The 24,084-nt window shown below is 38.8% G+C and overlaps 1 protein-coding gene across 1 annotated transcript in view; it reads left to right on the plus strand.

Annotated features, from left to right (window-relative positions):
• The window catches only part of UTRN (utrophin), a 397,724-nt gene that overhangs the window by 171,120 nt on the left and 202,520 nt on the right, over nucleotides 1-24,084 (plus strand). Inside the window, exons 49-51 of the mRNA XM_086461077.1 lie at nucleotides 1,240-1,445; nucleotides 2,957-3,111; nucleotides 8,642-8,831. Of these exons, the coding sequence (XP_086317203.1) occupies nucleotides 1,240-1,445; nucleotides 2,957-3,111; nucleotides 8,642-8,831 (551 nt within the window). The remainder of the gene's footprint in view (nucleotides 1-1,239; nucleotides 1,446-2,956; nucleotides 3,112-8,641; nucleotides 8,832-24,084) is intronic.

Below are 24,084 nucleotides of genomic sequence, written 5' to 3' on the forward strand. Positions count from 1 at the left end.
TTGATCCAAAAGTTTCCTGTGGGTTGACGTTGAGGGATCTATATTGCAGAGGTTATTTGGTTTGTAATCAGTGATACAGTTATTGTGACAAGTGGGCTTTGCTGCCAGTCTGAGAACTTCATGAAACTAAACAGAGTATTGTTTAATGCATTAAGAGGTCTTCCCAAGCAGATCAAGCATAATGCCCTTGCATAATTGTAAAAGGGTTTTTTTAAAAAAATAAAAATGCAAAGGGTAAAAAGTTAACTTAAGTGGGTTTAGTTAAGTACAACCTTTGGTATTTTTACTTCATGGAAGATTGAAGTGACCTGAGTATCAAGTCTGTTAGTTTTCTAATAAAATTACATACTTACTGACAAGATAAATGTGTTACATACTGCCTACGTGCTTTTTTACATTTGTTCTTTTAGTCTTTAGTTCTAGTGCTATAATGTGTTTCTAATAACTGTCATGACAGGTAATAGGGAAACCTGTTTCCACCTCTGTAGACTTTCAAGTAATACACTTTTTTAATGTATGATGCTATTCATTTCTCTCTGAAGGCAGAGTTACTACACTGTTTCTTGCCTAGGCTCTTGTCATGTCCTTTCCACCCTTTGTTTATTAAAGGTTAAAGCCTGTTTATCGATGGTTAATTGAGAGAGGAATGGGATACTTGAAGGAAACGGGGTGTGATCAATAACTTCTCTGTTCTGCTGTGTAACCTACATAGGCCTGTAGAAACCTGTGGTGGAATGAAAGTGCCAAATTAGGTTGTTACTGGAGTGCTCCTACCTTGGCCAAAATGATAGTACAGGTGCCACTAAACTGCCTTCAATACATCGTGGTGTGGAAAGCTTAGTTCACTTAGTATAAGCTACCCACATCTAAACAGTATTTAATTATTTGTTTATTTGTACTTGTTTAAGTTGCAGATGGACAAAAATGACTTCCTGGTATGGCCATCACCCTAAAATTGTGCTGCTTGGAGCCCTGCTGCTGGCATATCTCTGCCTTTGAAATATTCCAGAAATAATAGTTGCTACCTCTCTGTTAACCTACTTAAATGAGGTAGCCAAACACCTGAGTTTTTCCTTTGTGTCAATGTGTAAACTACATGGGAACTAAAATACTGAATATGGAAACTACTGTTTTTGAGAATGAATTATGTTATTGCCTCTTCTCCTGAGAATTAAGTGATAGTTGTGGCTACTTGTTTGTTTTCCTTGTGTTTTTCATATTCTGTCTTGTCCTCCACAGTGGAGAAGGTGAAGAACCAGTGGGACAACACCCAGCATGGCGTGGAGGTGCGGCAGCAGCAGCTGAAGTACATGCTGACAGACAGCGTGCAGTGGGATGAGCAGAGGCAAGAAATGGCGCACCTCATGGAGCAGTGTGAGATCCGTCTGCGTATGTTCCTGCAGGCCCCAAAAGAGACGCTTGTCAAGCAGATTTCAGACAACAAAGTAAGACCATCTACGCTTTTTTTCCCACCCCTACCAGATTCCTCAGTCTATGTAATGCTGCTGGATTCAATTGATGTGCAAATATACAATTGAGTTGTAGGGCTGATTTGGCAATTCTGTCTCTTTTTGGGCATGATATATTCTAAGTTGACTATTTTCTTTTTTATGTATCTGACTTACTGAGAATTGCTTTCTGGGAGGGAGGGAGGGAGACAGGTGGTATGTGTGCATTTGTGTCTTTTTGTGAGTGTAGTTGAAATGAGTATAGTGTAGCATCAAATAAATAGTATGCAAAAAGCTTGAACCTCAGACCAACGAAACTATGTATGTAGCATGTATTACTTCATAGAAACCTATTAACAGTAGTTTAGTGAATCCAGGAATGGACAAAGCTATTTAAAATGTTCCTGAATTTCGCTTCTGTTGGGTGCCAGGTGTATGCAGCACTTTTTTTTTTCCCCAGTCCCGTGCAATCTTCACTGCTTTTCATATCACAGGAAACCTGCTGTGATAAATCAATAAGTCTGATGTCCTTTGTCCTGGTGGCTGTCAGAAAAAGGGCAGGCTGTAGGTAGCACAGGATGAGAACTAAAGACATCGTTGAGGAGGGGCTCTTATCAGTGCGGTATTTAGAACAGGGCTATAATAGAGTTCAAAAAAGCGTGTGTGTATATACATATGTATTCATAAAGAAACAATGTAGGGGTGCAGCTGGGTATGGAAAGAAGCAGAGAGTATGGTTGTCAGAGTTCCTCACTGACCCATAGCTATTTCAGTGAACAGTAAAAATTGTGTGCTTTTCATCATCTTTCTCTGTGGGACCAGGGGCTTGGAAATGGACTATTAGGTCTGCTTTGTTTTCTTAAGTGAAAGTAGGCCTGTGTCCAAACATATAGTACAGAGGTTGTAAGACACAACTGGGCATATAGATATATATGTATATATATGTGTATATATATACACAAATACTTTTTTTTGTTTAGAAATAATCTGAGTTCAGGATTGTGTAAAGTCAAGGCACCTTATAAATATCCTGTCACAATAAGCAAATGTATCGAATGTATTTTCTTCACTTAAACAAAAAAACCCCCACAAAACAATGAAATAAAATTCTTGTGCTGCACGCTTAATTTGTGCCACTTTTACCTGCTGTTTATATCGCTATTATCATAATTTAAACTTGTTCATGCTACTAAAAATATAGAAGTGTTTTTACTTCTCTTGCCAGTAGAACACAGAAGAGGACTTTTCTAGCCTTTAGTGGTTCTAGCGAATATAGTTTTTCCTCACCTGTTAGTATTTTGATTGGTTCATTATCAGGACACGTAATATCTGTAGATTTTCTTTTTAAGATTTTTCTTCTAGATGAAAAATATGCACATGTTAAAAACAAAACAACCCCCCTGCAAAAATCAAAACCAAAAAGGAGGGGTTTATAGTATAATAAAATTCATAATACGAAAAAGTCTGATTTTTATTTTACTCTGTCTAATTATGGAATTACTTTTTAGCTGTTAGTACAGGATTTGCATAGAGGTGACATCACAGTAGCTGCATTCAACGATCTTTCTAATAAACTTCTTCGAGAGTATCGTGATGATGACACAAGGAGGGTGAAGGAAACCACTGACCAAATGAACACTTGTTGGGTTAATCTGAACCAAAGGTAATTACAAGGTTTTGTATATGTATCTGTGTCTTAAACTTATATCGGATGTATACGTGTGTATAGCAGTCTTCCTCTGCCTGCTTTACTGCAGCATTTAGGGCTTCTGTGGATAATTAGTGAATTACGGTGAAGCTGGTTTGAGTTTTGATGGTTGAAATTCCAACAGTTCACCATGTAAGCCTTCTCTATGACTTCCCATTTATGTGGGGTTTTTTTAAGGAGGAAAAAAAAAAAGTCCTTCCCTCATGTTTTGTCTCAGATTTGCCTGTGGCTGTTACTCTCTAAGTGTCTTTGAACAGTTCCTCTCCCGTTCATTGATGCTGGTATGCTTTATATATTTGTAGTTTCTTGCTGTGCTTTCTTTCTATAAGGCTGTAAGTATTCAGCTTGGTCTTCCAATGCATTAATTCATTATGACCTTTCATCTAACGGAAACTTTCCCTGAATGGGGCTGTGCTTTGGGTTCCTGTGTGTCATGCTTCTAGCACTCCTGTCTAGGAAATACTTGTGCTACAGGAACCAAGACTTACTTGAAACTTACTACTTTCTATTCACCCTCTATTTAGATATATTTGTAAATATATTTTAATAAAAATATGGTATTTCCCTATGCATAACTTTTTTTCCTGCAAGGTAGCCAAATTTCTGCAGAAATTCTTTTTAGTGTTTGACAGACAATTAACATTTAGAATAGTGTCTGTCTCGGTGCCTGCAGCTTAAAAGATGATACGCTGTATGGTTAGAGGGACTGAAGAGAAAATTGATCCTATGCATATGGGAGCGGGGGAGATGACAACCAAAGTCTGTCTGTATGTGTGCATATATATGCACATAAAAGGGGCAACTGCTTTTGTAAGGAGATGTCAGTTAAGGGAATAAAAATCCTAGGTAATAAAGCCTTTGAATTTCTTGAGCTCTCCTGGGGAGTAAGAGGAGGAGAACTTTGAAGCAGTAAGAAGTAGGTAAAGAAGGAAGCAGAGTAGAATGTTGTCTTATCCTTATTTGGAGGAAAATGGTACTTCTGTCACTTTTTACTTTTGATGTGGCAGCTGATTTCCTGGTTATGTCCATTCAGAGATGAGGGACCAAATAGGCAGAACTTTGTATGGCTCATTCCGTGTAATCATTTGAGAGAGAATAAAAAATTGTTAAGCTCTAAATGTTTTGAGGCATAATTGTTCTGTGATGTGGACAACTTCTTTTCATGGTTCTTCAGAAAACTTCCAGTAGGCTGTGGGAAAGGCTTTGGCATAAGACAAAACTTCCTTGACTTTTTACTTTTTATGAACTAGGTCATAGTGATGAGGTCGTCTCCTGAAATGGCCCTTCCTGAGCATTCATTTGCATTAAGATTAGGGACTGCAGCATTTTTCACTATCAGATCATCCTTTCTTTCCTCAAAGTAAACTAATAATTTTTCCAAAAATGCCATTAACGTCATCTGAATGCCATGATGAACATCTAGGGATGAAGATGCAATTAGAGGGTGAGGGGAAAACAACTCCTTGTTGGGTTAGCACTAACAGTAGACTACAGCTCTGTGCAAGTCTCATTCGCATTCAGATGTCGCAGTGTTTTGCCTAGAACTGGCATAGAACTGCCCACCACTCAGAGCAGGTGACCAGAAAGAAAAGCTCCTGCCTGGAAGCCTCTAATTATTTTTGAATCTGCTTAAAGTCTGGAATAATAAGCAATTGCATTCTGTTGTGTATAACTGAAGCTCCTCAATTATCGCTGGGGCTACTGTTTTGCAGTCTGCAGCCTTAGGAAGATGATGAGTATCTGCTTTGTTTTTTAAATAGGGGCAGAATGTAAAGGAGAGCTCTGAGAGCCAGTGGGTACCCAGAGTGTGGAGCTGCTCATCATAACCCCATGGAGCAGCAAAGTAGGGGAGAATGTGCAGTGAAAGCACCTTTTCAAGGGAATGAAGGTTTTTATACTTGCTTTAAGTACAATAAATAGAAATACTAGTGAAGCTTGAGTCACAAGGCTTACTTCATGTGGCAGATCTTGAGACATGCAGGGGTTGTACATGAAGCACACATGTAGCCCTATGACTTCTATAAATGCAGGTCTGTATTTGGTATAAGGCTTTAAAATATCAGTTTGTTCCATGCTTGGAGGTTGTGGAGGAGGTCCTTAGTAACATCACCTGGGAGAATCACAGTCCTGAATACCACAAGAACGCTGCTGGGAAGGCTGTAGCCATGGCGTGCAAAGTTGAAGGAGCTCTTTTTAAAACTATTGGCGTGAAGAGATTGAAGCTCCCCAGCTTTACATTGTGTAAAGTGGATACTCTGCCCAGTGGATGTTTATGTTCTGTTTTTATACTTCAGAGTGAAACTATTGTAATTCTGTGTGGTTTTGCTGCCTCAGTAATGGATTATAGTTGCTGTCTCAGATGTTATTTTCTGACTTTCTTTTGGTCACACACTTGTATGCACTGCAGAGTTTTAGTTTAAATCTGAAAAAATAATTAGATGGAACAGAAAGCTGGAACAGTGCCATGAAAACTTCAATAGTAGAGTTACAATTTTCTTTTTCTTGGTTGTGTCTTTGCTAATAGAATCTGCATGGACCTTCTCGACTATCACTGTGTTAAGTGAAGTTAGCTGCATTTGTAAAGGATTCTCCAGGTTCTCCTTACGTTTAGTTCTTACATCCTGGAAGGAACCCTCTGTCTTTTGAGGCTGTTCTAATTGTATTAGAATTCTTTGAAAATCTGAGTCATCTTTTAATAGCATGGGATAGTTTTTAATCTGCAGTACAGAATTCGCCATCACTTTCTGGTTTATATTTGTGGCTTTTACTGAAAGGAAATGAAAGTATTTGCATCTGCTCTGTAAAAGTGTTGCTCGCTACTGCTATACAGGTCCTCTTTAAAAGCACCTATGTAATTTTATAACATTAGTTCTAAATCTGTTAATTTGTGCTGCTGGAGTATGTATTTAGTGAAAGGAATGATTTTCAGCTTTAATTCAAATATGACAGCAGTGGGACTATAATAGAATTTCATTCTTTCCTTTATTTACAACCAAGCAGAAAGTTTGAGAAATTAAAACTTTAGACTGAAGACGACATTTTTCAATGAATGTTATTAGCCACAAAGTTCAGGTTGTCTCAATTCCCATCTAGTACATCAGTACTTAGACTTAGAGATCTGGGTCACTTAGTGTTTCATCCTTTAGGGCTTTTCTTTTTCTTTGAAGGTCACCTTTATTACCAGTCTGTTCTTCCTGTTGTCGCTCCTATTCTTCCACCTTTGGCCTTAACCCCCTGCTAGGGAAGAAAATCCCTGCGGAGGGAAAGGGTTTTGAAGTCAGAGCTCACAACTGCTTTTACTTTACATTTTTCTCACAGTTACTTGGTGTGATCTAATTTTTGAGCTGGTGCTTGTTATCTTTTCTAGGCAGTATCTATCAAACTGTTTGTAATCCCTAACGTGCTATTTATTATTTTTTTGTCAAGAGTGGGTGAAGCATTCCAGAGTTTCAAGTGAGAAGCAAGAGCAAAGGCTTCTTGCCCTGCTGGTCATTTACCAGTAGCCAAAACTTGGGCAAGCATGAAGTCAGGAATGATTCACACGGTCTTATTTTGGATAAAGCCATTATTAACAAGTGACATAAGACCTAAGCTCCTGAAGTGGGGGTTGCAACACTATCTTTTTTGCAGGTAGTCTCTAGAAAATTCAGTTGGTTATGCTAATACTTAGGAATGTAAGCCTGGCAGAATTTGGGTTGCATGAGATTTTCTTAGTGCCCTTGAAGGAAAACAGCTTTTCTTTGCATCTGTCTCTTCTGATGTGCTAGTAATCCAGAATACCTGCTTTGAAATGTCATCCTGAATTGCATTGAACACCTGCAGCTTCTTTACTAAAGGGAATGTTCTAACTACTTTTGAAATTTGTGATTCTACACAGTTTTTCCCCAATACTGCTGACAGTACTGTTGCCACAGCATGGCAAGGAGGAAAGAAAGCCTAAGTAGAATAGGAGGAGGCAGAAGACATGAAAGTTTTATGGGCTTGTCCAGAGAAACATGTTCAATTCATGTGAAAATATCAAAAAGCTGAGTGTTTTGGCCTTGTTTTACTTGAAATTAAATACCACGTTACTCCTGAAGTCTTTACAATATGGTTAATGCTTGATGTGAAAATAAAATTGAACTTTCTACTTATTTAGCAGCAGCGTTCTAGTTGGTAGCCCTATTAGGGATTTCTGTACAGTGTGCTAGTGTGGGACAGCTTGTTTCTTTTGTCCTGATTTTGGGAAAAGGGATACTGCAGCCTCAAATGGATGAAATTTAGCTTGTTATGCTTTAATTAACGTTCTTAATCAGAGCTTTTAAAATTGCTGACTGTAACAGTTTCCCATCTGAGTTTCATTTCAATGACAAGGAAACTTCTATTATGCAGAAGTATAATGTGGCCTTTTTTCTAGGAAATATTTTGAAGTTGCTTACCAACAATATAATCCAAAGATTCTAAATGACTTCCTTACATCTTAAAAAAAAAAAAAAAAATCCTCTTACAAACAAAAACTTTTGTGTTTATTCCAACCAGATTTATTCCAACCAGAGATCTTTTGGATTGGTTGAAAATTTGGACTATATTATGCTAGCCTTTTTTTATACATTTAAGCACGTTGAGCATGGCTTGGCTGGTATGATGGCAGTGTATTATTCTGTTTGAGTGGTAGTGTCAAAAGTATTCTCTTTTAGCAGAGAGAACCAGGTATTTGACTTTTCATCCCTCAGCACTATAACTCTTACAAGTTATACCAGCCTTCCCGTACCTGAAGGGGGCCTACAAGAAGGCTGGGGAGGGACGTTTTACAAGGGCCTGCAGTGATAGGATGAGGAATAATGGTTGGAAGCTGGGAGAGGACAGGTTTAGACTAGATATAAGGAAGAAGTTCTTCACTCTGAGTGGCGAGACACTGGACCAGGTTGCCTGAGGAAGCTGTGGATGCTCCATCCCTAGCAGTGTTCAAGGCCAGGTTGGATGGAGCCTTGAGCAACCTGGTCTAGTGGGAGGTTTCTCTGCCATGCCTGGGGGGTTGGAACTAGGTGATCTTTGAGGGTCCCTTCCAACCCAAACCATTCTATGATATGATTCTGTGATATAAAAAACCCCCGCAAACTGTCAGTGCTTCTACTCTGTATGATTTTTGTTAACGAGGAAAAGGATTCATACTTGTCACACAGGGGAATAACACTTCTACCATTTGGGGTAACATAAGTCCATGATGGTAATACTCAAAGGAAAAGCTAGGTTTTTAATTAATAGCTTTGCTTCTTTCACATGCCTTTTTCAAAAGGCCTGTGACACATATAGTTCAGAACATCTGTGGGTAGCTATAGATAAAATAACCAGAGAAACAGTGAGATAAATAAAGATAAAACAAACTGTAACAGATGTACAGTTTCTTAATAGAGATAACTTTCAGACTTCCTTTTAGTAGTTTCATTATGATTTACGTAATGCTGTATTTTATGGGGGAATATTCTGACACTTGTCTTGTTTTCAGAGCTGTTGATAGGCAGAATTTCTTGGAGACAGAGTTGAAGACTATACAGGCCTCACACAAGGACCTGGAGAGCTTCCTCAAGTGGCTTCAAGAGGCAGAGACAACAGTTAATGTTCTAGCAGATGCATCGCAGCGTGAGAACACTGCTCAGGACAGTGCCTGCATCAGGGAACTCAGAAAGCAGATGCAGGTGAGAAACTGGATAATACTTCTGTTATTCATGCTTTTTCTCAATGGCAAATGTTATAAAGGAAATCTGTCTACTTGAGTGGGGAAATCTGCTGCCTATTGGAAGGTGTTTAAAAACCCCAATATTTTAGAAGTCAGGTGTGTGAAGGAAGCAGATTTTTCTTCCTAAGGTTTGAAATACGTATTTTGTGGATGTCTGTGGCACTGAGGGCTCTTAAATATCCTTGGAAGATCACTATTCAGGAAGTGTATACATGATTAAACCAAGTCATGTTGTGTGATTGTCCAATCAAACAACTTAATCTACTTCCCTCTAAGTAAAGCCTTCCTGGGCTCTACACTGTCTCCTATACCTGCCTGCCACCTTCCTCCTGCTTTTCCAGCAATCCAAGGAGTTGTGGTGCTTGGATCACCTCTTCTCCCTCTCCTGCTGCCCAGCAGCTCCCCAGCTGACCTTGCTTCTTGTACAGGTCACAGACTGGAAACCTGAGAAATAACTGACACAACTTTAAGTCCTTTTTAATATGTGGACACCCTGTCTTGTCTAAAAGATAGAATCTTTTCCCTGTCTAAGAAGCATGGACTAGCAGAGTACCACATCTGGCTGTTCCTGCCTTTGCATATCCCATACATCTCCTTTGAGGAGACAGGAGGGAGAGAGAGGAGCTGGGTTCAGTCTGTGTTAAGGGTAGAGTGTATTGAGGGAAGACAGGAGGAAAGGGCATGGAGAACTGACAGCTCCTTTAAAAATGTAATATCTTTGGATCTGTGGCAGCAAAAGGTTGATCACTGGCTAAAAGGGGTTTGTGTTTGAGATACATGAATTTCCTTTGTCCTGTTAACCTGATGGGAACGCTGTTCATGTGTCATCTTTCTCCTGAATGTTTTAATGTATTTTTTCATACAATTAGATTGCCTCATTTAGCACAGTTATTTTGATATACATAGAACTGGGTGGCTAGATCAGTTATTAAATCCTGCACTCTGGGTTTGGAATAATGTAATCTGTGGTCTAAGTTCATGGGGTTTGAACAGCTTATAATTAAAAAAAGTGCTGCTTTCAGTAGTGCTCTTAATCTGAATATATCTACGTTGAATTTAAATCAAACAAGATAGTTTAAAGTATCTGATAGCAAGCTGCTTACTGTAATCATAAGGAAGAGAACAGTATGTTGTGGAAACTTGTGCATGTTGAAGATTGCATGTCACTTGTCAATGTTTATATGATTCTGGTCAGTCAGGTAACCCATCTGTAAAGATGTGGCTCCTTGTGAAATACGGAGTCGGTAGTGGCAACACCTTGAAGTTAATGTTATTATTTCTATCGGCAACACCCCCCAAAAACTAGTGTAGTAGAGGTGGAAGAGATAAAACGGGGCCACAGGAAGTTAACAGCATGAGGCACTACTGTGTGTAAATAGACTTATTTCTGCATTTCGTTGCATTCTGTGTGGTCAATCACACCAAGATAAAGCTGTTATTTTACAGTTTGCTTGTTGCCTCTATGCAGCTGTGAAGCACCTTGGTGCTTCAATGGAAAATGGAAACAATGGAACAATGGAAAATTGTTCGCCCTTTTTCATTGTGCTGCAGTCTCATTAAAAGGGCCAGAGTTATGCTGTGTGAAGGAAGAACTGCCTGACAAGACTGTCTGCTGTTTGAGAAGGTCTATAGCCAGCTCTTGACTGTGCCCATTGTCCTGGCTTGTAACTATTGAGAAGGCAGATGTAGGTGCTTGGGCATGGCCTCTGCTTGTTCAGCATCCCATTACCTGATTTTCTTCATCTCTTTCTGTGACAGTATGCTTCTACACACTGTGCACATGAAGCATAATTGCTTAACTTACTCATGGCTTTACATAATAGTGTGAGCTTTTTTCAGCTACCAAAGGAAGTTAAGTAGAGCATGCCAAAGACTGTCATAGCATAGTGTCTTCCAAAATGGACTTCGTCACTAGTATCTTGCAATCTCACTTTAAATATAACTGTGACATTCATATCATGACCCTGGCAAACACTCCAAAATCAACATTTCTCTTTTCAAATATTTGTGGAAACGGACTTCTGAAAACAAAGTGAAGCTCTAACATCTTGCTGTACCTTGAGAAATCAAGCCCATTTCTTTGCTTATTTTTAAGCTTAACATCTGATTAAACAAAGACCATTTCCTGTTCTTCCCCTGTTGAGTGGTATAAAATAACAATGTTCTTTGTGCTGTGTTGAATATGTGAAGAAGTATTTTTTCTAAATGGTTTTAAGAAGAATGCAGGGCTTTTGACTTTCTCCACTCTGTGTGAAGATGGCTCCGTCCCCAAGGCCTGTGCATTGATTAAAACTTTACTATGAGTTTAAGGTGTGATAAATTCTAGGTGAAATATGTCCTGAACATAGGCAAAACATGATGAATCTGTTGTTATTGTTATAAGTCATGTATTTTCAAAATAGGATCATCTGTTAAACTGGCATCTCTGTGTGTGAATGGGAGGACTATCCTCCATTACATTTTGGGGCTAACTTGTTTGGCTGTAGCTCAAGCCACTCTACAGAATCAGATGTGGGCACTGTTCAAGCCTTGTTTTGCCTTCCATTTGACATCTGAGGCTAGCAACAGTGCTATGTAAATAATGCAAACTTTGAGTCCAGTAATGATTTCCTTTTGGAAAGGAAGAAATTCACAACTATATCATTGGTCTTTTTGATTCATTCTCATGCTATCTAAACATTGTGAAGACTTTCCTTTCAGGTTAGTGCTGAAACATTTTGGTCTGTGTTGCAAAATGTTTAGCAGCCACCTGAAAGAGGTTAAAACCTAATTTGAAGCAAGATTCAGAAAATGAGCTAGGAAATAGTAAGAAGGAATGCCGGGTCGATGTGTGTGAAGTCCTGTGCCTACAGAGGTAAAAGTGTTCAAAATACTTTGAAAGTTTTGTTTTATTGTAAATTAAAATCAACATGACTAGTGGTGGGCTGTTTGTTTGTCTTGCTGCTTGATTCAAACTTGTACATTAGCTGGGAAGGAGAAAAGCAGAACTGAAAGCAGATGGCAGGTGTGGACTGTGGGTTCTGTCTTATAGGAGGTTTGAGCTCTTGCACAGTCATTTCTGAATGCCTTAGTGTTTTGGGACTTTCACTGCTTCATAGGTTTGCTCAAAAGATGTTTGTTAACAGCATGTCAGCTAATGATGGTAGGCTAGAGCTGGTAGGTTAAAGGGAATGGACTTGTGGTGGGAAAGAAGAGTTGATATAAGCCAGGAGCAATGGAGTACAGGGGAATGGTTCAAATGAGTGGTGAAGGTGAGGAAAGAAGGTGAGTCTGGCAAGGTGGAGAATACAGGTGGTAAGATTTCTCTATACAGAGTGGAATGAAGGCTCTGTTTCCTCAAAGTGATGTTGTCGTTTGTGCTGGACAGGTCAGGAACAGAACGGTTAAAAGGGGTTTACCTGAGGACTGGCAGAAACATTGATCAAGTTCTGAAAATAAGGATGAAAAGAATGTGTTAGCAGAATTGGTTGGGAAGAGTTTTTAAATGTCATGTATGAAGAATCTGCACTTGGTAGTCGTCTCATCAGATGGAAAGTGCTTAAGAGGCAAAGCAGTGTATAATGCACGGGCATCTAAGCCATGCATTATCTAGGGTTGTATGAACTTGTCATGCTACCTGTAGTTGGTGCCTCCATACTGTACCGATTGATGTGCTTGAAATGTGTACGTACCTGTCCATGTGGCAATATGCACATTCAAAATTACTTGTGATGGTGTCTCCCACCTACTGGGGCAATAATGGTCTCCCTGAACCTTTGCTACAGCAGCCCCTTTAGTACAGGTTTAAGCAGACTCATCGTAGCACCTTTGGAAGTAACAAGAAATAGCTGTGTCTGGTTACACTGCAGTACTGCTGCACCTAGGGGTGTGTTGGCTGTATTGCATTGGGAGTGCCTCACTGGTAGCAAAACACTTCCATGCTCTTGAATGTCCTACTGCCATGCTTAGATGGCTTAAATAATTCTGCTTTGTCATGGGAAAAACGTCAAAATTATGTGAGCTCTTTGGATTCAAGGATGAATAGAAAAAGGAGAAATGGCACAACTGTATGCTTTTAATTTGTCAAAACCCTATTCTTTCTTGTCTTAATAAGTCATTCAGGAAAAGATTTTAATTGGAAACGGCTCCTGAAAAACATTCCTACTTTCTGGCGCAAGTGAGAATCCTTTGAGATCCCTTTGACTAAATTAGCTTTAAGACAGTTTTCATAGCAGAGGTTTACCCCCTGCAGTTTTTCCTTTTGTGTTGGGTAATCTAGTTTTGAGACGCGCCTGTGTGATTTATTAGCCTTTAATGTATGGCTGATATAATTAGGGCAGGTATCCCTCTGCTCCTCTCTCAAGATTTATAACACAGTCTGTTATTCACTCACTCTACAGCTCTGCCAGAGCTGCGTTCAGTCTGAGAGCGAGAGCATCCTTTCCCAGAGTGAGGGAGCAAACGCTCAGTCTGCTGATAGAAAGCAGCTACTAGGGGACAACAACTGTTGTGATACACTGGAGCTGTCTTCCTGAAGGAAATCCTTTTTTGTTCCTGCAGCTCTTGGGCTTAAATTAATAACCTTTCCTGGCTATTTAGTGAGCTCCTGAACAGTGGCAGACACTCGGCTGCTCAACAACTTCATTTACCCTCTGCACAAGCAGAGCTGAGCAGTACCGGTTAGAAGAATCCGTGAAGGCTGTTATTTTTTTTGCATTTGTTTTGTGGGGTTATTTTGTGAGAGAAACTTATGCTATATCAGCCTCCTTTGCCTTTGCAACGTATAAAGCCTGTGGCTCGCAAAAGCAATCCTGGAAGAGAGCATGCTCAGAAAGCTGGCAAATCATTGTCCAGTGACCGGGAGGAAATGATAGTTGCTCTTCATTTATAATGCAAATTCTGAGGTGTCTTCAGAAGTGTGGCAAACTTAAAATGATGGCTGTGGTGAGAACGTCTCTGCAGAAAGTTGTGGTGTTGTTGCATCGTTTGCAGAGGATGGCAGTTTCTTCTCCCCGTTACCAGAAGCTTTGTAAGGTAAGAAATGTAAGCCCTAAATCTTCAGAATGTCTAATTCTAACTCTGTCTTTCCAAGATAAAAAGAGAAGAAAATGAGAATGGGATGGGTGTCAAAAGTATCTAGGCTATCTAGTGTGTTTTTAAAGCCTGCCATGCTCTCGTGTGTGTTGTTGTTAAAGAATGCAAAATGAAAAAAACCCTGTGCTTGTCAATGACATGTTTTTTTAAAAGTGCTCTCTTGCCAACCATTTAAGTGTCTGGGAGCAAACTGTTAATGTTAACGACCTTTTATAAAATACTTCCACATCTCCTTTTCCACAGGAGTTGTTTAATTCTTGGTAAATGCCATAATTTAACTCCTGGGTACCCATTATATAGAATAACTATGTTCTTCCATGCCCAGTGTTTTTGCTTTTGAGGTTTATGAAACTTTTAGTTGGGAATGAGTACAGCAGACTAATATGCTGCCATGAAATTTTGACATTGCCTGCCTGTATTTATAGAATTCTTTCAGAGATTAAAAAATAAGGAAAAATCGGAGGAAAAGCATATTGACATAGGCTACCACTCATACTGGTACTTTTGCTATTACCTGTTTTGGTGGCTGACTATTTCTGCTTCCATTAAGACTGTGTTTACTTTTTTTTTCCATGGTTTCAGTAGTTCAGAACTTTAATACTGTGGTAATGAACTAAGTTACCTAGTAAAAATAAATATATATTTTTTTAAAGTAGCTTAAATATATTTTTTTAAAGTAGCTTGATCACTCAACAGATTAAAAATAAATTAAAAAAAAACCCCAACCCCCCAAAAAACCCCACAACAGTTTTAAACTCCAAAGTTTAAAAAGTGAGTTAATACTGCTGCAGTGTTGATACCTGTGTGGAATGATCATACTGTGGACTTTAATATAAGGATCCTGCTTCGTAACTTTGGAAAAATATAAAATTGGAGAGGTCTTCAGCTGTTAACTGACCTAACCTTATAGAAATTCTATTGGCTGCCTTTGAACTTTTTTTTTATTCTTGCTGCTTGTGATACTTTTAAACTGCCTGGGTTTTTTTGGTGAAACTATGCCTGAGTTTTGTGTACAAGGTGTGTAAAAATCAAAGTGGAGGACCATGTCTTGCTCTGACGATAAAGCAAAGCCGCCGTAACTCGTCATAATTGCTTCAATCTGAAATGTGTTTTCTATTATGAGAAATATAAAAATGACATCAAGTAAGAGAGATCCCACCTCTCTAGTACAGTTTGGAAGTAAGAAAACTGTATAACACGCTATCTGGTTCGTAAGTGAAGCCTGTAGAGGAAGTTCTGGCAGATGGGGAAAATCACATTGCTTTCAAATGAGTGTTTCAGTGTGCTTCTGTTTACAAAGCTGTACTAAGAGGTGTATCTTCATTATGAAGAGTGATCGAGAGTAGGTTGTGTACATACAATCTATTTCAACAAGCATGCCTCGGTGATTCTCGTCTATCAATTCTATCATTAAACAGCCCTGTCTCCTTCTGTGAATAAGACATATCTTGTCTCATTAATGTAAAGACATGGTTTTTAGTTGTATTTTCATAAGCACTGGGAAATTTAGTCACATTTTTGTGTATAAGCATGTTTGTAACAATGTTTATCACAAGAACTATTCAGTGACTCTTGCTGTAGTAATTATTTGCTAATTAGCCTGAGAGCCTGGTAAATGGTTGGATACTTAATTTGTTGAGTTTATCTACTAAAGGAGTAGTGAAAAAAATCTTCTCAAAGGCTGTTATTAAAACATATGTTCTGATTGAGAATCCATGCAGTGATAACTTTGGGAGTTTTTGTGTTAAAATTATACATTGTATGCTTTTCTGTTTGTTAAAAAGTCACACAGCTTAGTTTTTTCAGATGTCTGTGCTTAGTTTACTGAAAGTAGAATTGTTGGTCTGATTGTAAAGTTAAATCAAGACACAGTAAAAAAGGAATGGTTTACAATCCCAGTCACTTCCAGCAGGTGTCAATGTAAGGCAATGATATATGGGAGTCTGGTAATGGAAATGTTAATACTTAGATGAGAAAATGGCATGGAGATTACAAATTAAAAGCAGCTATGACAGCATGTCAGGAAGGATTTATTGTAGTGGTCTGTATACTTCTGTCTTCAGAATTTCACAAGTTTGTACATGTCTTGCAAACTCGGTGACTCCACTAATACAGTTCAGTTCTGTCAAAGAGAAGTTATTTACTACAGAGTATATGAATTTTCATGTTCTGTACAGGTTAGTTGCTTTGTGAACTACCATCTAAATGCTTCATGTGAAGTTTTCTCTGAAGCATAACAGGATGCCAATGAAATATAAAAAAAAAAAATTGCTAGTGAAATAGTTAAGACAAATTCTTGAAGTTGCATTTGTCTGTTTTAAACTGCACTGTTTATAAAAGAATAAACAAGGCTTTATTATTGAACTGTACCGGGGAAAGTTGTAATTGTTCCTCTTATTAGCATCTTCATGTGATAGCGATGCTCAGCATTTGTAATCTTCTTTTTGCAAATTTCTTAAAAATTGAAACAAAAATAAACACTTTGACATTACAGCACTGCTGAAAACCAGGAAATCCAAGGTTTAGGATATTTCTTCTTTCGCTGCTTTTTCTTTCACTAGTTTCTTCACACCAAGGTGAGTTTTGCCAAATGTAACTCTTCACTAGTATTGCTATATGATTCTTTTACATTGAAAATAGTGGCACACCGGGGCAAAATGTGTACCCTTAGCATTGTGTTGTCAGGACAATGTGTAATAAGTTTGCTTTATCATTTTTAGCACCTTTGTTTCATAACACTTTTGTGACATTTTGACACTCAAAGCGAATAACCAGAACAATGTTTTGTAGGGGCTGTCAGCTGCTCTGTGTTCTTGCTCATATGTGATTGTTCCTTAAGGAGTGTCTTTTATTAGGTATATCCAGGTAGCTCAGGTAAGAATGAATTTAGAATTTTATATGGAACAGAAAAAATCATGTTAAGGTACAAATCAATAGATCTCTTCTGAGAAACCAGAACTACAATATTACTTATGAAAATGAAATAGAAAATTGGGAAGCTTTCTCTTACTTCCCTGACAGAAGTGAAAGAATAGTGTGTCTCTGTCAGACAGGTAAATGATTACCTTGAAATATGTATGCTGCTTGTGGAACAGGACTGTGGCGTTTTCAAAACACATTGCTAGCATTCATTGACTCGAGAACAGACTGAGGAGCACAGCTAGTAGCTGAGAGGGTATTTTCTCATTTCTTTTGTGATGACTTCTTGAGGAGGACCTTCTTTAAAAATAAATAAATATTTGACCCCCTTCATATAAAATACTTGAAATCTCAAACCTGATTCAATGAGTCTTCACTCTTGAAGTGATAAGTGGTAACTTAAGTGAGTTCCTGACTTCCTCAGCTGTGAAGAGAAATGATGGATCAGAAACATATTTCTTGTGGTTCTTTCTCATGAATACATAACTTAAAATGCAATTCCCTCATTTTCTACTATGTGGTTTTTGGGGTTTTGTGGTTGGTGGTGTTTTTTTTTTTTTTAATAGTGGCTAGTGTTACGTTTGTAAAACCACAGGAAGTTAAAAGCACAGTGCTGGGGTCAGCCAGAATCCTCTTTTGTTGTGATACTGGTGATTTGCATTCCAGAGGACATTTACATTATGTTGAATTTTGAGAGTAGCAGCAAAGGCTCTGTTCCTATTGAATTTTGAAAAAATGTTAAGGTCATGGGGAGTGGGGCAATAAAAGCATGAAAGGTAATGTTGAGAAATGGGTAGGCTAATCCTGGTTCCAATGGATTCAACAAAGATAAATTTTCAAATGTTTACATGACTTCAAATTGATTTAGAAAATACATCATTGGCACTTGATCGCATTTGGGTATGAAATATAGATAATCAAGTGTGGATGAAGAGGAGGCATTATAGCAGTGACTTACATATTTATTGGGCAGTAGAAGTGAGAACAGAAGTTAATTTTGGAAGTATGTCCTGAAATAGGCTACTGTATTAAGGTAGTTGTTGCTTGGAAAATGTAGCAGTGCCTCTGTCATCAAAAGCGTTGCTAAATTATGCAGTTTCTTTCTTTTAGATGAGGAAGTTAAGTCTGGACTGCTCGATATTGTTCTAGTCATATAAGGGACATTCTAATTAGATCTGGATCTACCATATAAAGCCTTATAGAAATAAGGAGGCTGTAATTAAAGGGAACTTTGGAACTAATGACTTATCTACTGAAAAACAGTAAAGCTAAAAGTGCAGTGGTGGAAAAAAATGGCTTTTTTGAAACAGGAGATTTAGTAAATTGTATCTAATGGTCAGGATCTCTTGAATTTAGGATTTAGCATTTTAGAAAACAACAGAGAAGTGTAAATGGTAACCACCCCACCTCCAAACACCCACACCTCGTTCGTGTTGAAAATAACTGTAAAAGAACTGGTATCTTGTGATTTCATGAGGCAGCGTATGTGCAGGGGTGGGATGAAACATGACTTGAGTGTATGGTAAGGTTAATGTATGGCTAATGAAGACTTACAGAGCTCAAAGTGCAACAAAGTCGCATGATGGTGTTTAGTGACTGAAAGGACAGGAAAACCTTATCATTTGGAGAAACGTGAATAGGCTAAGAATGCACATAAGTCAATGATCATTAAAATGAATGAGATGGACATAATTTCTTTTTGCACATGCATTACAGTTGACACAATCTCTGATAGTCAAATTGGGGATATGTGGACAAGATAGATGAGCCAAAAGGTGGGAAGAAAACTGACTGGACTGTTGGTGTTACTCAAGGGCTGGGACTGAGACTGGTACTGCTTAGCATTGTTATGAATCTGAACAGTGGGACAGAGTGCACCTGCAGCAGGTTTGTGAATGATATCGGGTTGTGGAGGAACAGACAGTATTATGTTCCCATTCACTGGGGCCTCAAGTAGGAGGGATGGGCTGACAAGAACCCCATAAATTTTTTTTCAAAACAAAACCACTAAAATACCCTGAAGCAAATTCTTGCACCTGAGAAAGAATAACCAGTGCATTGATACAGGCTGTGTGAGCAAGATCATAGCCATCAGCTGGGGAAAACAGATTATTTCTGTCTACTTAGCACTCATGATGTCATGTCTATTATACCATGGTTGGTTTCAGTTTGAGAGATACTGAGAGACTGGGGAAAGTGCGGTGCTTGGGGGCTGGAGTGCATGACATAGGAGTAGAGGTGGAGGGACCTGGCTTCATTTAATTTGGAGGAGAGCAGGCTCCAGGGGTTTCCAAATGCTGTCACTGTCTACCTGGTGGGTGGTTGTTATAGATGATAGAGATGAAGCCACCTTCTCAGAGGTGCGCTGTGAAAGGAAAAGAGGCAGTGGAAACAAGTTGCAGCAGGGAAGTTGGGTGTAAGGGCAACAATTCTGCATGGGAAGTGTATCTGAGCACTGGAGTGAGGTGCCCAAAGAGGCTATTGTATTTCCGTTTCTAGAGGTATTATAATCTGTAGTGGATAAGGTCCTTAGCAGCCAGACCTAGCTTTGAAATTGTCTTTTGTGACCTCCAGAGGTCTTCTAACTTGAGATTTTCTGTGATTCTCTGTGCTAGTGCCCTATTAGCTTATGAGTGAAGACTAAAATAGTCGAAACTGTAGTGCAGCAGTTCTTAGCTGTGACTGTGTTGCCTACTTCCTATCAAAAGGAACTTCATGTTTTTATGTGATGTGAAAAATTCTTACTACTCTGCTGCATTTTGATCTAAATCTAGGCCTGCTATGAGTCTGCTGTACAGCCATAGTGTGTATGAATCCTTTTGCTGTAGTATAACTTGAATGGTAACAATGTGGTACGGTCAGATTTTTGGTGCATATCTGAATTTTGTGGCTGTGATGAGAAGGAACTTCAATACTAGATGATCTTTCGAGGTCCCTTCCAACCCCTAACATTCTGTGATAGCGTAAAACTTCCTGTCAACTAACCTGCCCTCCCCCCCAGCCCACTTACCTGTGCATTTTCAGATGACGTTTTCAAAACTCAAAGAATGTGCCGCTAACCCCTTTCAGAGAAAGATTGTGTGCATCATAAGTGATGAGGCTGACCTAAATGTAACCATTTTGTTTTGCCATTTGTCTTAATTACAATCAGTCCCAAATGAAACTGTACAGTAAATGAATACTTCATTGTAAATCCTTTTTTACAGAAGACTGTGTTCTCTAGTGCTCTGTGTATGTATTAGGCTTCTCTAGAAATAAAATTGTTTTTCTAAGGTGAGAGAACAAGGAGAAGCAAAATGGGAGAGGACACAAAGCTTCATAAATTGGGTATTTTTGACTGCTGCACCAATCATTCCTATTTGCAAGCAGAATGCAGCTTAACAGGAGAGAAGATGAGTTCTAGGATATAACTTTTTTAATAGCATTTCAGTAGCATTTTGGAAGGGAGGAAAGGAGGAGAGAGAGGAGATGAGTGAAATATTTCAGGACATGCTTTTAGAATCCTCTTACATTTAAAGGCAAGACTGATTTTTGAGCTGAAAGTATTTTGCTATTGCAGCAAGAATGAAAATGAATATAAAATATGGGCTAGTTCTGTTAAGGCATGAATGTAGGATTAATGGGAAAATTGACTTCCATGAACTTCATGTGTTTACAGGAGCTGGATCAATACTTGATATATGAGACTATCTTACTGTAGTATTTTACCACAGTGCTTTTTGATTGCTGCTGTTTTTCAGGGAGCACTCTTTTTTTCCCTTTCCCTTAGGGCTCAATTACTCTGCCCAAATTCATGAAGACCTGAGGCAGCAGGTGCCTAAAACAGCATAGTGCTTCTCCCATATAGAGGACTGACTGTCTTGTCTTCTGCCTCATGCAGATCATTTGACCTTATTTTTAAGAAACCTGCATTCACTATGTAGCTGGGAAAATAGTGCTGTTTGAAGCTGTCCTGTTGCTGCTAGTCATCAGGGACTCTGGAAGAGTTCTGCCCTCCCTTTTCCTTTCCCTCTGTTTTAATCAAGACAAACTGCCTCAAGACTTCATGTTCCAAAGTTGCCCTGCAAGCTTCCTATTTCATATCCACTGCTTGCAGACCTACGTGGCTCTCTGGCTGCCCTGTGACGTTTTCATGCCGGGCACTCTTGATATACTTTGCTGTAAAGCATTTTACTTCAAAGCAGAAGTAACTTACGCAGTCCTGCATAGCTGAGCGACCGAATGTGGGTGGAAGATGTCAATGACATTCCTGATGATTGATGTCCTGTGTTGAGCTACAGAAAGCAATTCTTCATAGATACAGTGGTACTATATTTACTGGTGGTTTCTGGTGTATGGTATACGGAAGGCTCTGCAAGTGAAGTAGCAAACAGAAATGCTCCTGTGCTGTAGGTGTTCCTCAGCTGCTGCTGAGCCCTGTATCTGTGGGACCAGTGTTGTGCTAACAGGGGAAGTGCTGGCTTCTCTGCACTGGTGTGTCAAATTTCTGACCTGAAGAGAGCATCCTTCCTGGCGAGAGGTGGAGACTTTGGTTTTCAATGCTTGCTCAGTTCTTGGCATTTCTGCTGAGACTGCTGACCAATTAGTGCTAATTGTGCTGGATTTTGGGATGTGGTCCTAGAACAGTCATCTGAGGTCACTGCTTTCTGTTACCTGCCATCTTTGGACTCAGTTTGAACTATGCTTTTTGCTTTTTTCTTTTTCTTTTTTTCTTCTAAGGAAGAATGCGTTATTAACCCCGAACTAATCGGTCACCCTTCATGTTTAGTTTTGAATGTTTCATATCAAATACTGTAACTCTCTTGGTTAATATTCTCTCTTATTGTTCACTACAAAAAGAAGTATTAATTTACTGCAAGTTCCAACACTGCAAACGAGTTGAAACAAATGTCTTTCTCCTCTTTCTTTCTGTTACTAAAAGCAGATTTTAAACTATAGAGTTCAAATGAAAGTTACCCACTTCTTAATGTTTGGGTTCCTCTGAGATTAGGATGGAGGCACAGTAAGAGTTACAGATTACACACACACCCCTCCGGCTGCTTAGTATTTCTTTATTAGCCTAGCACAACACTTTCCTCTTTTGGAAGAGGGGGAAAATGGGGCTAGAAAGAACAAAGAAAGGCCTCTCAGTGGAATTCAGTTTCTTTGCTGTGTATTTGCATCAGAAGCTAACAGCAGTCCCTCTGCTATTTTTTCTGAAATAGTTATATATCTATGTGGAAGCCATTATCTTTCACTTCATATAGCCCAATAGTGGGGTGATAAATTAGCTCTGGAATTTCTTCCTGTAGCCCTCAGTAAGAAGAATACAGTCTTAAACAACTCAGGTGTTATCTGTAAGCAGATAAAGTAGCCAAATAGCCAGATTGTAGAAGACTCTCATCCCTTATAATGGAGGAATAAAACATTGTTTCCTCTGTATAATGGTACTTCTAAAGGTAAATAAGTGAGGTAGTTGATAGGCTTTTGTTCAGGAATTTAGATCTGGACGTGACCTTCCATGAGCCCTGTCTTTTTTCAGACTGGTGTGATAAGGCTCTTAGGCTTAGTTACAATTGTTTAGAGTTTAGAAAGCAGGTGGATTCTATGACTTTTGGACTAGGTTAGAATTTTTTTTTTAAACGTTCATTTTGTCTAAACTCCCTTTTTGTTAAATGACTGAGTTCCCTTTGACTGCTGTAATGATAAACTTCCAAGGTTTCAGGCCTCTCGGGTGCAATGGGCTGAGGAGAGCACAGCAGTTTTGTTTTGGAAGAAAGCAAGTGTATTGCTTCTCCTTTCTTCTGTTGCAGAGGTGTGATAATGAACTCTTATAGGGATAAACTAGCACTCTGCCAGCAAAACCTGAATACACATTTTGCAAGTGTTTCTGGTGGTTGTGTAACTGAAATGGGGGGTGAAAGGGATGTAATTGGCAAACAACATTAAAAATACGGGCCCACTTTCACTTGGGGTGCCAACAATTGTTTTAATTGGAAAAGAGTGCAAAAAATAACCCCAAACCAACCCATGGATTTTGTGATTGTGGAGAAATCATTGGAAATTGTGATCAGGTTCTGAGGACTAGCAGGCTTTATCCTGTGGAAAAACTCCTATTTAAATTATCATTCAATAATATATTTGAGTGGAAAAGTCTAAAATACAGTCTAGCTTTCTATACTTCAGGAGTGCTTTTATTTTTCTAAAGCAACCTCATAAATTGAATGTACCAGCTAAAAGTTATTTCCAGCTTTGGATTAGGGTCGATTCAGTAACAGAAAAGTGTCAGAAGGAATAGCGTTGCTAAAACTTATAGCGTGGTTTTATTTTGACATTGGTGGTAAGTGACTGCACTAGAAGGAGGGTAGAGCTGTAGCATGCTCGTGTAATTTGAGAGCTAATTGAGCTTGTCTATGACTACTAACCTGTTCCTGTGGCATAAAAGACAATATTCATTTGGGACATGAGTAGTTGTTGCTACATGTGCTGATCTTCAGACGATAGCAGTGATCAGTTGTGCGTTTCAGTGGAATGATTTTATAGTGTGGCTGAAGAGCAACTAATTTTTTCCATGTATTTATAATAAACCTAAAACCAGATTAGGTTAGCAGGTTATCCACTCGTACTGGAAGAAACGTGAAAGAGCATTTGCATGGAGATTCCATGAAACAAGTAAACAACAAAAAATATGAAAACCAAATGAAAGGTGGCTTTGGCTAATGTGTTGTTAATATCTTAAAAGGCAGTTGAACTTAGGAATAAGGCAAGGTTATGCTTCAGTTTAAGACGACTGTATGATGCACTGGGTTAAGCATGTTAATCTTTAATATTCAAGGTTCCTAATCAAAATTTGAGGAGGCAATGAGGACTTCATTAATGAGCAAATAGATGCTTTAACATTATTGAGGTCCGGTACATTGTTGAGAACGTGTGTGTTCCCTGAAGGTTCAAGTTGGTTATGCTGATGCTTAGTGAACATTATTCTAGAAAAAGAGAGGAATTATAGGCTAAGCAAAAAAATAACAGCTGTAAACCAGAAGAAGAGAAGCCCTCTAACTGTGTTACTTTTGCATGTTTAATAAACTCTGCTGTCAGCATGCTCGCTGTAAGTTTCTTGTGCCAGGTAGGAGCTGCTAGAAATTATGCCAGTCTATGTGTAAGCAACCTACAGATGTTTTTTGAGGTGGCGATTAAGGGCCCATTTGAAAATAAAAGTGCTTGAATGTTATACAATTTTTAAG

Source organism: Leptosomus discolor, chromosome 2, assembly GCF_034619465.1.
Source record: "Leptosomus discolor isolate bLepDis1 chromosome 2, bLepDis1.hap2, whole genome shotgun sequence".
Taxonomy (NCBI): domain Eukaryota; kingdom Metazoa; phylum Chordata; class Aves; order Leptosomiformes; family Leptosomidae; genus Leptosomus; species Leptosomus discolor.